The 15,842-nt window shown below is 41.0% G+C and overlaps 1 protein-coding gene across 7 annotated transcripts in view; it reads left to right on the forward strand.

The window, feature by feature from the left end:
• birc6 (baculoviral IAP repeat containing 6) overlaps positions 1–15,842 on the forward strand; it is a 239,843-nt gene that overhangs the window by 58,528 nt on the left and 165,473 nt on the right. For 5 of the 7 annotated variants that reach the window (XM_068045333.1, XM_068045336.1, XM_068045335.1 and 2 more), the window contains 12 exons: positions 2,016–2,147; positions 3,785–3,969; positions 4,097–4,233; positions 5,241–5,402; positions 5,680–5,811; positions 6,039–6,136; positions 8,676–8,823; positions 11,120–11,253; positions 12,901–13,035; positions 13,481–13,668; positions 14,029–14,346; positions 15,387–15,486. In XM_068045333.1, coding sequence (XP_067901434.1) covers positions 2,016–2,147; positions 3,785–3,969; positions 4,097–4,233; positions 5,241–5,402; positions 5,680–5,811; positions 6,039–6,136; positions 8,676–8,823; positions 11,120–11,253; positions 12,901–13,035; positions 13,481–13,668; positions 14,029–14,346; positions 15,387–15,486 — 1,869 coding nt within the window. The remainder of the gene's footprint in view (positions 1–2,015; positions 2,148–3,784; positions 3,970–4,096; positions 4,234–5,240; positions 5,403–5,679; positions 5,812–6,038; positions 6,137–8,675; positions 8,824–11,119; positions 11,254–12,900; positions 13,036–13,480; positions 13,669–14,028; positions 14,347–15,386; positions 15,487–15,842) is intronic. The other 2 variants (XM_068045334.1, XM_068045341.1) reach the window with 2 other exon arrangements.

Consider the following 15,842-nt stretch of genomic DNA (forward strand, 5'->3'; position numbering starts at 1 on the left):
CAACTGGCATCAACATTTGAAGTTTTGTGCTTTTAAATTTTGTGCAAGGGATTCTTTCGGGAGTGTAGCATTAAGTTCAAATTGCTATTTGGGGAGAACATAAACATGTGCAATTTGTGCTGCTGTTGCTTGGTGCATTTGACATTTTAATTTGCGTACAGTAGGGAGAGAAAAGTACAATCTGACTGAGGTTTCATTCCCTCCGCTGACGATGTCATACAGGAAATCTATACTGATGATGTGCTCTGTTGTTCCTTTAGGAACATTAAAACAAGCTACTAATTATTCAGGATCATAGATACAGTTATATGAGTAAATGGTAGATGGAATTCAATTTTTTGTTCAATGCCTATTTGGGAATGTGATACATTTTACCTTTTATTCAGGGTTTACACCCAGCACACACAAGTAGATTTGGTAACTGTGCTGTCAATTTTAGAGTCATAGAGAGATACAGCACTGAAACAGACCCTTCGGCCCACCGAATCTGTGCTGACCATCAACCATCCATTTCTACTAATCCTACATTAATCCCATATTCCCCACCACATCCCCACCTTCCCTCAATTCTCCTACCACCTACCTACACTAGGGGCAATTTACAATGGGCAATTTACCTATCAACCTGCAAGTCTTTGGCTGTGGGAGGAAACCGGAGCACCCGACGGAAACCCACGCGGTCACAGGGAGAACTTGCAAACTCCGCACAGGCAGTACCCAGAACCGAACCTGGGTCGCTGGAGCTGTGAGGTTGCAGTCCTAACCACTGTGCTGCCCATGTATTTTGTATTTCTGTTCACTGTTTCATTTCAGTGGCAAAAATATAATTTAATTTCAGAAAACAATAGTGCAGTTAAGAAGGACTTATTGACTCATAAAACTAAATATTTGAGAATTTTTTTCGGGAGGCACAAGAACTGTGATTTAGAATTTTTCTTCCCCAAAAACAAAACCATCCTTTTTACTCCAGCCTTGTCCTCCTTGCCTTTCTTTCCACGTCCATTATCCCTTGACTGGCTTGTCCTGTTCTTCCAAGAGTTGCCCATGATAATTAGTCTGGTGGCTTTGTTCCTTACCTATGGTGTAGTGCCCAACTCCTGCATAGCAGGCATTCAAAACTCAGGAATCAAGAGGGGCTACTTCAGTGAATGCCATTGCACATGGAATTCGAGCACTCCTGTCTTGGGCCACTTCCTCTAGTTTGGTGCACTGACACTTTTTTTTTAATTAAAAAAAAAAATTGAAAAGGCTCTTATTTTGCTTTTGAATACTGTACTAGGAATGGAACTGAATTAATTGCAGACTTCTCACTATAATGCCAGATTGCTGTTCTCCAGGTCTCAAAGGCCTGCCTAACTCTGTTTTCTGACTAGATACTGCATTTAAAAAAAATATAAAGCAATGGTATCATTCATTGCTGGAATATTGAAAGGATTGAGGGACATCCTACCCTGCTGAAGTACAAATTCTGTAGGATTTTGGGGTTCACTTATTTATTTTTTTTTATTTTTATTTATTTAGAGATACAGCACTGAAACAGGCCCTTCGGCCCACCGAGTCTGTGCCGACCAACAACCACCCATTTATACTAATCCTACATTAACCCCATATTCTCTAGCACATCCCCACCATTCTCCTACCATCTACCTACACTAGGGGCAATTTACAATGGCCAATTTACCTATCAACCTGCAAGTCTTTGGCTGTGGGAGGAAACCGGAGCACCTGGCGGAAACCCACGCAGACACAGGGAGAACTTGCAAATTCCGCACAGGCAGTACCCAGAACTGAACCCGAGTAGCTGGAGCTGTGAGGCTGCAGTGCTAACCACTGTGCCGCCCGCACTTTGTGGATGTTAGACTGTCCCAGCAGTTCATGTAGTTTGCATTGGTTGGGATTTCATTCCACTCACTCCCACCTTAGTTGTAAACTGTTCTTTGGATGAGAATTGTTTCAAAATGTTACAGTGCAAAGATATATGACTAAATCTTTTCTTCCATTCTAATACCGAGAAGGTCCCAGGCTGTGTCAGTTTCTGGAAGAACATAAGGAAGATATATTGTGTGGACCTGTATGGTTGGCCAGTGGTTTGGATCTTTCTGGACATGCTGGGATGCTGACTCTAACTAGCCCTAAGCTAATTAAAGGTAAGATCAAGTTGGATTAGCTACGATTGCAATGAAAAGCATACTATTTTAAATGGCACCAGATTAAGTGTACATGTAAGTTAACTGAACTTGATCAGTCTCAGTTTAGCTCCTAGTGGCTATTCAGCTACAGTGCTAATTACATATAATTTGGCATTAAATTCATCATCTCATGTAGAGCTAGATTTAAATTTGGATACTATTGTTCCCCTAGCATATTAAAGGTTATGCTAATGAAATATTTTTGGAGCATGGTTGAGTGAATGTTGACTCTTGACATTTGGTTAGGTATAGGCGTATCCTGCATGCAAAGGGGAAAACTGTGCTTACTTTGAGCAGAATAGATTAGAGCAAAATAAATTTCAGCAAAAACTTTCATGCAAGATTTTACTTTTATTGTGCTAGGTGCAAGTATATTAAAGGTGGGTTTTAATTGAGAATAAGCAGCAACTGAGTTTTAAAAAAAAAATGATGAAAAAGGTTGCTTACAAATTCAAGTGTGATGCTATTTACTTTGGCTCCTTGTCTATCTGACAGGAAATATTTTGCATCACTTGCTTTTTATGGTTAATTAAATGTGAACTCTAGAATTTATAAAATCATGAAGCTATATTTAATGCTGATGTTGACATAAAAAACGAGGGACAGAATTTTACGCCCCTCCCCCCGCAACCCCCACCCCCCACCTCCCCAAAGAGTGGGACAGTGGTGGGTGGGGTGTGTGTGCAAAATGGAGCGGGAGGCTCAGGGGGCCCTTCCTGACCTGCTCCTGCCTCCGCTGCCATTTTACGCGGGGTGGCGGCAGCAGAAGCCGGCTGGCCTGCCCCAAACCAACCAAGACCCTTAAGTGGCCAGTTAACGGCCACTTATGTGCCGCCGCCTGCCACCACAGGGATTTTACCCGTGGCTGGTTGGGCATCCCAGGCGTGATAAAAGCTGCCTGACAAAAGCAGGCGGCTTTCTGGGGCGGGGTGGGGTGGTGGGGGGGAGGGGATGGTTGTTGGCTATCCTGGTCAGGCACTCTGTGCCCCAAAGAGGCCACACCCGATGCCCCAACTAGCTCAAACCTGTCTCTTCTTTCCCCCCCCTCCCCCTTGCCTGAGCCCGATAGATCACCCCTGGCAAGGCCCTAAAAACTCACTTTTGAATCGGAGCCAGCCTTCCTCCTCTTGTGGAAGCTGGGATGCAGTCTCAGATGGCCGCCACTCCTGGTGGTGCTGCTGGGACTAAGAGCTGCTGGCCTACCTCAATGATGTGGAAGTCCCGCCTAAGCCCAATTAAAGGCCTGGGGACCATAAAATCCAGACTGGATCCTCAGGCCTGGTGGGAGCGGGATTGCCACCGACTTTTTGGTCGGTGGATCTGCCAAGGGAAAAATTCCAGCTGAGGAATTGGCTGACGTTGAAATTCTCCCTACGTAAGATATGAAAGAACAGATAGCTTTGAAAATATCCACGCAAACTCTTCCCCGTTTTTCATCTCCCCCCCCACAACATTCTTTCTCATACCATTGATATGCAGTGGTGAGACTAGAATGTAATTAGAACGTATCCTAAAACTGAACATTTATCCAATGATTGGGGAGTGGGTGGTATTTGTGCTTTGCCTATTTAAATTCTTTATTTTTGGTTTCTCAGCAGGCATGGCTGGTGGCAAGTATCGGTCATTTTTAGTTCACATTAGGTCAGCTAATGAGAAGCCAAATGAAGAGAATTCTAATGGCAGTGGAATAAGGCCAGTCCTGAGAATGCAAGCCTCGAAGACACAAAATAGCAAGAGTCACTCTCTTGCTTCGTTACTTGCTAAAGTTACAGCAGGAAAGGTATAATGACAGTCTTTAAAAGAGGACAGATTTGAAGCTGTACTTCATATAAAGGCTTTAGCATATGAAAATTAATGTTAGTTTCTGTGTTGGTTTATTTGTAAACTTAATGATTTTCTTTGAACAGGAAAAACCATCCACTTCAAAAGCATCTGAGTCTGGCAGCTCGTCTAAGAAACCTGACAATCTCAGAGGCTGTGATCTGCTGCAAGAAGTTTCAGTCACTATTCGAAGGTTCAAGAAAACTTGCATCCCAAAAGAAAGGTGATTGTGATTTTTATTGGCTTTTTGAATGGGGTTTGAAAAGCCAACCTTTTTAGTCCTGGTTGACCCCTTTCTGATCAATTCCACAACGTTGCAGGTGCTTCTCCCAAAAGATATGCAGGCTACTTGATCATAGGGTTGGGGGCGGCGGTGGGGGAGGGGGGTGTTGGTGCGATGAGGACGTGAGAAGAGGTCAAATCTTTCAAATGAACATGAAATGTTTAATTGGGCATAGAAAACCCTGTTCCAAAATAACGTGATTAAATACCACTTCAGTTGGATTTGACACCTCAAATAGTGTGACTTGTGTTTTCAAGTTAATTTTTGAATCACTAATTGAAATTTGCGATGGTCATAATTTGCTGAAATATAATTTGAGGAAATTCTGCAATCAATTGGAGTGTACAGTTTTGGATCTTGGGTTTTGAAACGAAGATATTGGCTTTTTGATGCTGGTCCTGTTTGTGATTTTAATAACATTAAAGGTGCTACCTATATCTTCCTATCAGCATTGATGCAAAGTGATTTTTTTTTTAAGTCTCCTTCAACAATTAAGTAGCAGCATATAACTGAGTACCAAGTGCACTCAAGTTGAGGTGCATGAATATGTCAAGGAGGCTGTTTCACACTGATTTTGCACAAAGTGCAATTTAAGTCCAGCTTAATCCTCAGATATCATTTTTACAAGGTTCACAAAGATTGTTTTTTGGAAGTGGTTCTGAGAGGAGAACTGAAATTTCCCATGGGAGGGACTTTGAGGGAAAGGCTCATTTTGTACCAGTCTTGGCGAAATATATAACGTTGTGAAATGTATGGGAGTAATTTCTCCTCCCCCCCCCCCCCCCCCCCCCCAACCCCCATCCCCACTCAATCAGATAGATATGGATCGTGTACATAGAAGTTTAAAAAAAAAATGCAAATTGCAAGTGGCCAAATTGAGGCAATAAAAGTTGTCTCAGTAGAAGTTGTGTGTTTTCTTGCGGTAATCACTGCTTTTGTCTTTTTAGGGTGCAACGGTGTGCCATGTTGCAGTTCTCAGAGTTCCATGAAAAGCTGCTCGATACGCTCTGCAAGAAGTCAGATGATGGTCCTGTCACAGAACATGCTCAGAGCCTTGTGTTAGATATTCTCTGCTGGTTGGCAGGTGTGCATGCAAATGGACTGTGCAGGTATGATGAAACGTGCAGTAGAGTGTAAACTGAAACTTGTGTAAATCTTGCAACAATTCAGCATTAATACTTGGATGTAAACAATAGTTTTAAAAAAAAAATTTTAACTGCGCAATCTAGGTAATTATGATTTGAATTGCAGCTATGCTGTTTGCCCATAATTCTTGTTCACAACTGTCCTTGGCAGCCTTTTTTCAAGTTGAAATCTGTAAAATCAGAAATTGCAGATGCATGGATGTATGTTGGTGCTTATGTTCTATGAACTTTTCAAATTCAGTTTCAGAGATGGCAAAGAAAGTCTGCACGCAAAAACCAAGAAACGACTCACTGGCATTGTACGAGTTTGCTTCTTTGAAGCCGGTCGAAGTATAGCTCACAAATGTGCCCGGTTCCTTGCACTTTGCATAAGGTCAGAAATATCCTATGAAATAATAATTTATTTGCAATTTTTTTTAAAGAAACACTACTTGGAATCCAAGACAAAATAAGTGGCTAGTTTAAGAGAAAAGTGGCAGTCTCAATTTATTGTTTCCTGGCTGTAATGGATGAAACTTTTAAGTTGGATCTGTTTTCACCGTGCTTTTTTTTTTGTTTTTACACCATACTGAACATAAACATCTTCGCCATCCTTTTTAGTAATGGGAAAACCGATCCAAGCCAACTGGGATTTGGAGGAGCTTTATTGAAAGCTTTACTTGATAATTTGCCTTACCTGCCTGCAGCAGCAACTGGTGGTAGGTTAAACTCTGTTTCTATTGATAACTATGCAAAGACAGTTCTGCGTGAAAAGTATAGTGTGATTTTTGTACTCAATAGCTTGATTTTACAATTCTATGAATTACCATTTCCTGTTCTGCTCATTTCATTTGATGTAAAGTAACTCTTATCCTCTCTGCACTAAGTTTATTGCTACTAGTCCCTTGCTGCTGGAGGAGCCTTAAAAAGCTTGAGGGGTGCTGTCAAAAGTTGTTGTTCTTTGCCTCATCTACCAAAAGAAGTACAGCATTTATACAGATCTTGAGAACCTCTGCTCTTTCTGAAAAAGTGTTAGATATGATTTGTGTGGTCCTTGAGAGCTTCAAAAATGAAGGCTGCTATCCACTCTGGTGTATTTAGATTTTTCTGCTACCTAGCTGTCTGTAAATATTCAGAGTGCACAATGGAAGCTAGGGCATATTGCTGCTGCTTCATAGAATTGTTACAGCACAGAGGGAGGCCATTCAGCTTCTAGTGTCCTTGCTGGCAATCTGAAGGAATGATTCTCTTTGTACTGTAACATTGCTTTTGTCACCATTACCCGTTTTTCTGCATGGGATACTATCTTCTTTGGGTAGGAGGGGAAGGATCAAATATCTAAGAGCTTTGGTTGAGGGGCCATTTTGGTAGGCTTTGCAATGGCTCACTTGAGATGTGCAGTGGAGTAATCATTTAATCCTTTGGAGTAACTAATGGATATACCAACCTAATCATGCGATTGAGTAGTATTGATTACCCTTTTCCCCTTCCTTAGTACTAATGCTGACTACAACTTTTCCTAAATGTCAATATTTTTTCAGTATTTTAGTGTTTGCATTACAAAATGTGGATTTTTTTTTTTACTGTTATTAGGGATAGCTTAGTTCACAGTATCATGTGGGATGCTTCACTGTAGAGTCTATTTCAGCATCCATAATGATGCCATTTATTCTATATAAGCTTAAAACTGGGTTTTACATTGGAACAGACATGCATTTGTTTAGTTTCCTGCGTTCTGCCATGCTGAGTTTGAAAGCCATTATATTATCTTCTGCTCCTCGGGGTATTGACAGTATTTGTGTCTCCCATTAGCAATTTCTAGAGGTGTATAAATGTCTTTGACTTTGATTATTATACTTGCAGTTTAGTTGAAACAGACTTTTAGGGCTGGATGTTAAATCGTCTGGAATGGTGGTTGGGGGAGGGGGCAATGAAGATCAGTGCGGCGGAGGCCCACCACTGTCGGCAGGCCCCGTGCCGATCTTGGTGGCAGCAAGGCCTTGTGGCGGCCACCCCACTGCTTGGTGATGGGCCCTCCATTTCAATAAGTGAACTAATTTGCATACCTGATTTAATGAGGGTCCTGTTGCTTCCTTAATCACCACACCGGTCTTCATTCGGATGGCTGACCGTGCCGTGCCTTCGAATCCCAGTTCGGGGAAAAGTGGCGCAACACCTGTGGGGAGGGGGGGAGGAGTATTTTTTTTGTGCAGGAGGAGGGGAGCAGGGTAACAATGATGTGGATTGTGCAGTGGGATGATGGGAAGGGGTAAAAGGCAAAGTTGGGGGTGGGGGGTGGTGGGGAGCAGGAAGATCAGATATTCATTGTTTGAATTTTGATGGGGGGGTGCGGGGAAGAGGGCACGAATGTCTGGAAATGCCATTGGGGTGGGTGGAAAATTGCATTTAAAGATAATTTAATTCTGTTTTGTGGTATTGAACTGACCTGGCTCTTTAATTTTTACATCTCCATTGAGGGCTGTAAGCCCTTTAAAAATGGCGCCTGCGCATTGGCACAGGACGCCGTTGCTAGTGAGGGCTCACCCACCCCCTCCACGTCATGGGGGGCAGGCGCCACGGCCATGCAATTGAGCCGCTGCGTTGGAAATCGTGGCAGCTCCGTGATGCAATGCCCGTGCGGACGGGCTGCATTTTATTGACATCTGCTGCCTACTTCGGCAGCGGACTCCTAAAATGCAGTCCCTGGTGTCTCCTTTAGTCCAACTTTAAATTGCCAGTGTAAAATTCTTTGTTCCAAATTAAATGTACTTTTGATGTAAGTTGCATGCTGAGACGAATTTGAAGGTGGCAGTATCATTCATCACTCTATTCTCCTTGCAGTATGCTAACTAGTTTTGGAGGGTGGATGGGAGGGGGAGAAATTGGGTACACGTAGGCAAACTATTCTTAAATTGATACCCTCCTGAGGAGCTGCACTCAGCTGCTAATTGGACTGTTAGTGCAGATTGAAAGGCACCAGGGCTCAATGGGTATGACATGGTCGACCCTGAATGAGTGAATATGCATTTCATATAATTAGAATATACCGAACAGAAACAGGCCATTGAGTCCAACTAGTCCGTTCTGGTGTTTATACTCCACTCGAACATTTCTGGGTGGGGTGGGTTGGGGGGTTTGTTGTGTTGATGGGTTGTGAAAGGATTGTGCTTGGCAGTTTTTATTAAATGAAAGCCTCAAGTTCACCAAAAATTGTGTTCTAGATTTGGGAATCATTTTTGTTTCTTTTTGATGGGACAGGTTCTGTATTCTGGTACTTTGTACTGCTGAATTATGTTAAGGATGAAGATCTGGCTGGATGCAGTACAGTTTGTGCATCTCTTCTCACTGCTGTTTCCAAACAGCTGCAGGACCGGCTCACACCTCTTGAAGCTTTACTTCAGACCAGGTAAGTAAAAAGAATATTGCAGCAAAAACAGTTAGACTTGTAACCAGAGATAAGTTTACATTAGATGGTCAATTAAAGTTTGCCTACGCAAGACAATTTTCAAACTCTGAAATCCATCTTTCTACTTAGCAAAAACTAAAAATTTAAGTAATTGAAATTAATTCTGACAAGTTTAAAAAAAAAATGCAACTTTTAGTATGAGTTAAGTTGGGTAGGGCTAAACTGCAACAAAAGAAAGCAGGGAAACAAATTGAAGGATTAGAAATTGAGCGAGAAACTGAAAGTGTCAAATAGAATTCTCAATTTTGTTTCCATAGCTTTTTAAAATATATTTTAGGATATGTTTAGGTAAAGCTAAGTTGCTCCTATAAATACTGTTGGTCTTGTCCCGATCCTGTTTCTTTCAGCGCTTTTTTCCCCCCGCAAGTTTCTTTTACTTTTTAGTTTAATAAGTTAACCGTTGCCATCTACTTAGGCCTTCCCAATATGAAATTGCTAGATGTCTCAATTTCCTAAAAATCCAGTAACATAAAGCTACATTGTAGACGCATTGCAGATCACCTAAAACTGAAATATCTTGGCACTGTAAAACTTTTTAGACTAACCTCCAATTAATTTCTATACTCCTCTTAGTACAATGTTTAGTTTAGCTTGGGGTAAGATGATTGTGGCTACAGATGCCAAAAAAATCAGTTTTATAGATATTTCTGATTTATGGTGCAACTGTTTACTTGCACAAATTGGGAGGGGAACCCAATAATGAGGAATATAGGATACAATTTTATGACTAAAATTTACTCAAAATTTAATGGTGTGTGTCATTTAACTTTGTTCACTCGAATCGTAATGCTAGGCATTTTTCTGCAGATCTTATCCTTCCAAGCTGAGAAGCATTGCAAGCTGTATTCCAGTAGGCTGAAATAATGGTAGTTACAGGGAAATGAATTGGATATCACGCATGTTGGCACAACAAAATGACTCAATTTTCCTATAGCTTACTGGTCCTTGATTATATGCATACATTCTCATTATTGATTTAGGGTTATTGGAGATTTAAGATATAGTAGATAAATCATTCTTGGGCAGTATGAGCCATTTAACTGTCTCATACTTTCCCCTTGCTGTGTGTGTTGGCAAGTCATGCACTCGCCCTGCATGTGTCTTTCTCTGTAATGCCTGGCCTTTGTTTGTCATGTGGAGAAATGTGGCATGAATCTGTAACCCTCACTATTCTGGTGCAGCAAGCTGGGGCACCACATTGGTTCAACATTCTCAATAACAAATATTTTCCTGTATTAATCACATGGATAAACACTATGGTGGGAGACTTGTTCAGCCGGTTTTCTCCACTTCCAACCTATTCCACTTAGCGTTTCCTTCTGGGAGGTAGATCCATGGATGTTCAGTAGTCCTCTGGTAGCTACTCCATTCTTAACATATGGTTCCAGACAGTATGGGTCCTCAAATCTTTGATCACCATGTCTTATGGGAGAGATCCTATACTTAGGTAACTGCCTTTATATCCACACTGAGGAGCAGCAGCCTTGGACAGTTCAAAATTCCCTTCCCCCTTTTCGCCTGGTGACACTGAGGCAAATTCTAGTGCTTTACCACTGCTCTGCCTAGGATCAGCTCACTTAATACTGAGCAATGATCACAAAGAGAAGGGTTTTAACAGGATATGTTTTCATATTTACAAAACCAATGAACTGGATTAGTGCTGAGTATTCATAAGGAAATGCAATGTTAGTGGAAGAAAAATATACTTTCACTTAAAATATTCATGATTTTCGTGTACTCCTGATAATTGGTTGCTAGCTTAATTAAATGTTTAGTTTAGTTTATGTTTAGTTTAGAGATACAGCACTGAAACAGGCCCTTCGGCCCACCGTGTCTGTGCCGACCATTAACCACCCATTTATACGAATCCGACACTAATCCCATATTCCTACCACATCCCCACCTATCCCTATATTTCCCTACCACCTACCTATACTAGGGGCAATTTCTAATGGCCAATTTACCTATCAACCTGCAAGTCTTTTGGCGTGTGGGAGGAAACCGGAGCACCCGGAGGAAACCCACGCAGACACAGGGAGAACTTGCAAACTCCACACAGGCAGTACCCGGAATTGAACCCGGGTCGCTGGAGCTGTGAGGCTGCGGTGCTAACCACTGCGCCTTTGGATATGAAAGTACTATAAATTCTTTTAGTCACTGATTTTAGTGAGTTGTTTTGTTTAATTTTTCCTTCTAGTTGGTTATATTTAGTACTCAAACTGTTTTGAATTTTCAGGTATGGTCTGTACAGCTCACCCTTTGATCCAGTTCTGTTCGATTTAGAAATGGGTGGTTCATCCTGCAAAAATGCCTATAATAGTTGCACAGGTGTGCAATCTGATGAAATAGATCTTTCTGATGTATTATCAGGTGAGAGTGCTGATGATGTAGGCTACTGAAGCCAATAATTGTTACTTTGATTCAAGTGAAAATGTTTTATCTGCACTGTGCTGATTAGCCAATTCCCCAAAATGTCGGAGTTTTAATGTGAATAATGCTGAAGTTCTGTTTAATTTGATGATTTGTTCAAGAAAGGAGTTCAGGATAATAATCTCTTGTTAGCTGATGATATAAAATGCGTATGGAGAGAAGAATTGGTGTATAAAAAGCTCCAGTTCACCACACTCTTCTCTCAGCCTATTTGGCTCCAGGACTGGAGACAGAATGCAAATTAACTCTGCTTTATTAGATTACAAACGTATGAAATTGATGGGAAGGACAAGACCAGGTAGCCCTCGAGGCTGCCCCACACCATGATGACTTCCCACCTCTTTATGCAGAGGACCAGAAAGAATGAGATTGTGCCGTCTTTATCCCGTGAAGCATTGGATGCGTTCAGTGCCATTACATTTGCTGCCAGAACTGGTTTGCATAAATAAGCTTCTTGTACAGATGTTTTACAAACCAGTTCTGAACGATATTTGTATAGATGCATGACGTTTTTACTATGTTGGTAGATTTTTAAAAAAACTGAAAATGTACATTGTTATGGCACAGCTACTGACTTAATTAACTTAATTTTGGGTCCTTTGTTGTAATGCCACCTTTATATGATACCAATGCTACTTTCCTGATTCAGCAGTGAGGCAAGTGAGGTGGCACTGCAGCATTGAAGGTAGCTTTTTTTTATACCACTTTGAGTAGTTGTTTCAGCTGCTGCTCCAGAGGCATCAGTGGCATGTCTGCAAATTTATCCGTGACACAGGCCTGATATCTTTTAGAGATCAATAACATGTTTTTTGCATTACTGGACTATGTGGATATTTTGTCCCCCTGCCATACGGCAAGTTGTGCATCAGAAATGAAGTTGTAATGGCACGTGTGATGCAGCTGATGCTATGAAATCCTGCCATGCAGTATAAGCAAGGCAAATTTTATAGCTTCTGCAGCCCTGGTATATTAGAAAACTACAGTTCTGTTATATAGAGAGGCACGAGTATCCACAATTCATGATGTCCTTTGTTGCTCTTTTTGCACGATACCAATCACTTTGCAAAAGTTCTATTCAGCATTGTGTGTCCACGTTACTATGCACCTAGCAGCACTTAACAGGATAATTTTGTGGACAAAATGTAAATCATGCCATTTTAAACTTCAAATTAAACGGTCTGTCCCTTTATGTAGGCTCTGTTTAATACTTTTAAAGTTTGCTTACTGTTGAGCACTGCACTTAGTATTGATTGAAGTGTCCCTTTCAATACGCTCTTTCTTTAGATTTGAACCTTACTTTATGGAAGTAAAGACTCCAGTAGTTTTGACCACAGTATCTGCAAGTATTTGGTTAAAGACTGTGGTAAATAGCTTTCTACGTCAAAGATACAGCTGTCATTTAATAACGTAAACTTTTCTAGTCAACTTAAATATTTCATTCCAATTTTGAGCTTTTCTTTCTCATGTTGCCCCTTTTTCTCCACCCCTCACCCATTTTTTTGCTGCTGCTTTTCCCAACCTGTCCTTGCTAGCTTTGCACTGAATGTAAGGGGCTTAATATAACTATAAATATGTATACTTCTGCAGGGAATGGGAAAATGAGCAATTGTGCAGCAGCAGAGGGCAGTTTCACAGCTCTGACTGGACTTCTGGAAGTGGAACCTCTGCACTTCAGCTGTATTTCAACAAGTGATGGCACGAGAGTGGAGAGAGATGATGCAAGTAAGTTGAAAAGTACTAAATGATGGAGAGATAATGGTTATTTCCAGAGAACCCAGATGCCTGTTCTGTTTGACCTGTTCTCATTGGTTAACCTCACCACACTGCTTAATGGGGATGACCAAAAGGAAGATGAAGTTGGCAACTCTCTGTTACTTTCCCATGTGCCACTAAATGTCCCAAAACGTATGCAGATGTGAATGGTTTCAATGCGGGTAAGTGGCCATGAAGCTGACAGAATTGGATTGCTTTGTGTTCAGTGTCTGAGGCTGTGCACAGTGGACCACAGTATCCATTAGTTGTTGCTGTAAGATCATTTGAGCTGGATTATGAAACAATAGGCATATCAAGCACTTTTATTTAAAAAAAAATGTATAATATATCTTTCAGACCAAAGTCTGAATTGTTGGATTTTAACTGTGAATGTTGCTACTTTCCTCCTGTCTAGTGACTGGCTTTGGACTTACAACAGCAGTGGGTGGGCTTACAACCGGTACAGTAGGAGAAGCCTCAACAGCACTGAGTTCAGCAGCTCAAGTAGCCCTTCAGTCTCTCTCCCATGCCATGGCCTCAGCAGAGCAACAGCTACAAGTTCTGCAGGAGAAACAGCAGCAGTTATTAAAACTTCAGCAGCAGGTGAGCAGGGAGGTTTCAATTCTATTTGTTGATTGCAGAAACCATGATTAAAATTTGGTTGATTTTTACCTGATCCTCCTTATATTTTAACGTGGTACCTTTATGCTTGAATATAATTAGCAATAAAACTAGTTGCATTTTGATGCGCAAACAAAATGCGAGTATTTAGTTTTGTATTACTGTGTTGATCATGGGAAAACCTGGTTTTAGAATAGATATTAGCAGGGATAGTTGCTTCACACAAGCTCAAATCCTAAACAGAAAATCTCATTTTTCTATGTTTGTTCTAACTTATAATTGGCAACCTCATGAGCTGCAATAAGGTAGTTTAATGGACTACTCTTCTTTTAAATATAACAGAAAGCCAAGCTGGAAGCCAAGTTGCATCAGACTACAGCAGCGGCAGTAGCAGCGGCAGCACCTGGAGTCGGACCTATTCACAACTCGGTGCCTCCTAGTGCCTCCACAGCACCTGGCTTTTTCATACATCCTGCTGATGTCATTCCTCCCACTCCAAAAACAACGCCACTGTTCATGACTCCGCCATTAACGCCACCCAATGAGGCAGTCTCTGCAGCAATCAGTGCAGAGTTAGCACAGCTCTTTCCTGGCTCAGTTATTGATCCTCATCCAGTCACTGTGGCCATTCATTCAAAAAATTCCAACAAGTCCAAAACGGTATGTTTGGGGATATCACACTAATTTGTTTTTCTAAAAAAAATTGATGTGCGTATTTAAATATAAGTAGGCTTTTGAAATCTGTTAAACATCAATTGCATAGAGTTCCAATTAACCCTTTTTATAAACTGCCTTTTGTAATCAGTTAAATTAACTCACTGAGAAGATTCATATGGATTTTCAGAAGGCATTCCATAAGATGTCTTGTAGGAGGCTTGTTACAAACATTGTGAGGAAATGTTGCAGCATAGGTAGAAATTTGTTGGACAAGAAACAAATGATTCGTGTTAGCAGGTATTGCTTGAACTGGAGAACAACAGCTAGTTGTGGATCCCAGTTAGCAGTGCTTTCTTGTCGATTATTTAAATTAATATTTGGTTGTAGGGCAAACCATATGGAAAGCTTGTGACAGATGTGAGGTGGTGGATTTTGGAAGAAAGGTTAGAATTGAGTAGGAACTTAATGCAAAGACATTGAATGTTGTGGATGACCAGAGACATTTAGAATTTTAATTCATAATTTAGTGTGTGTGTGTCAGTTGAAAAGGCCCATAATATTTTGGGTTTTATAAGTAGGGGTTTACAGTACATGAGTAAAGAGATAATCAATTTATACAAGGCACACTTAAGCCACAATTAGTGTACTGTGCACAGTTTTGGGTGCCGCACTTTCTATTGCTGTCCTTTGCATTGTGTCTCAAGCAGTGCTATTTGCCATCGATGTTTCAGTGTCACCATGCAATCTTTAAACAGAAGGTTAATAATTTGTGAATTGTAATTTGCTGAATGTTACTTGTCATGCAGAATGCTTTATTTCCACATTTTATATGCATAATAGACAGAACAAACCTACTTAATGGGCAGGCATGATTCATTTTTGTTTCAGCTGGCCTGTTTGAAGAGCACTGCCTGAAATATGTTTGAGATTGCATGTTGACTTCACAAATAAAGTACAAGTGTTTGTGCTGGCTTCTTCATGTAGCTTTTTATTCAATTACTGGTTTTTGGATGTTAACTCTACAATTTTTCTTTTTTTTGCAGAGTCCTCTGGGGACTGGTCTAGCACTGGCAATTTCTCATGCTTCTCACCTACTTCAGCCTCCACCGCATCAGTCTATCATCATTGAACGCATGCACTCAGGTAGAGAAACTTTTTGTTACAGTTGTTACACTGCAATATTTCAGAACTGTATAAAGCATTTATTTTTCTTACAAGCTTTCCTGTTTCCTCCCCTGAAAGCATTTTTCCAAGTGTTGGTTATCTTGTTACATTATACACATGGCCATTTTTAATGTGTGAACCCAAACCGATAATGTAGGCAGGCTATTAGATCATGAAACGCATCACAGACGAGCTTAAAGGCATCCTTACCTGATGTCCATATCCATACCTTTCCAGCAGGGATTCAAGACTGGCTGTTGGAAATATGAACTTTGGCCAATTTTCCCCTCCCTAGCCAGCGGCAGGGAGATTTACTGCTATGCCCCTACTTGCTA

This window comes from Heterodontus francisci, chromosome 13 (assembly GCF_036365525.1).
Source record: "Heterodontus francisci isolate sHetFra1 chromosome 13, sHetFra1.hap1, whole genome shotgun sequence".
NCBI lineage: Eukaryota > Metazoa > Chordata > Chondrichthyes > Heterodontiformes > Heterodontidae > Heterodontus > Heterodontus francisci.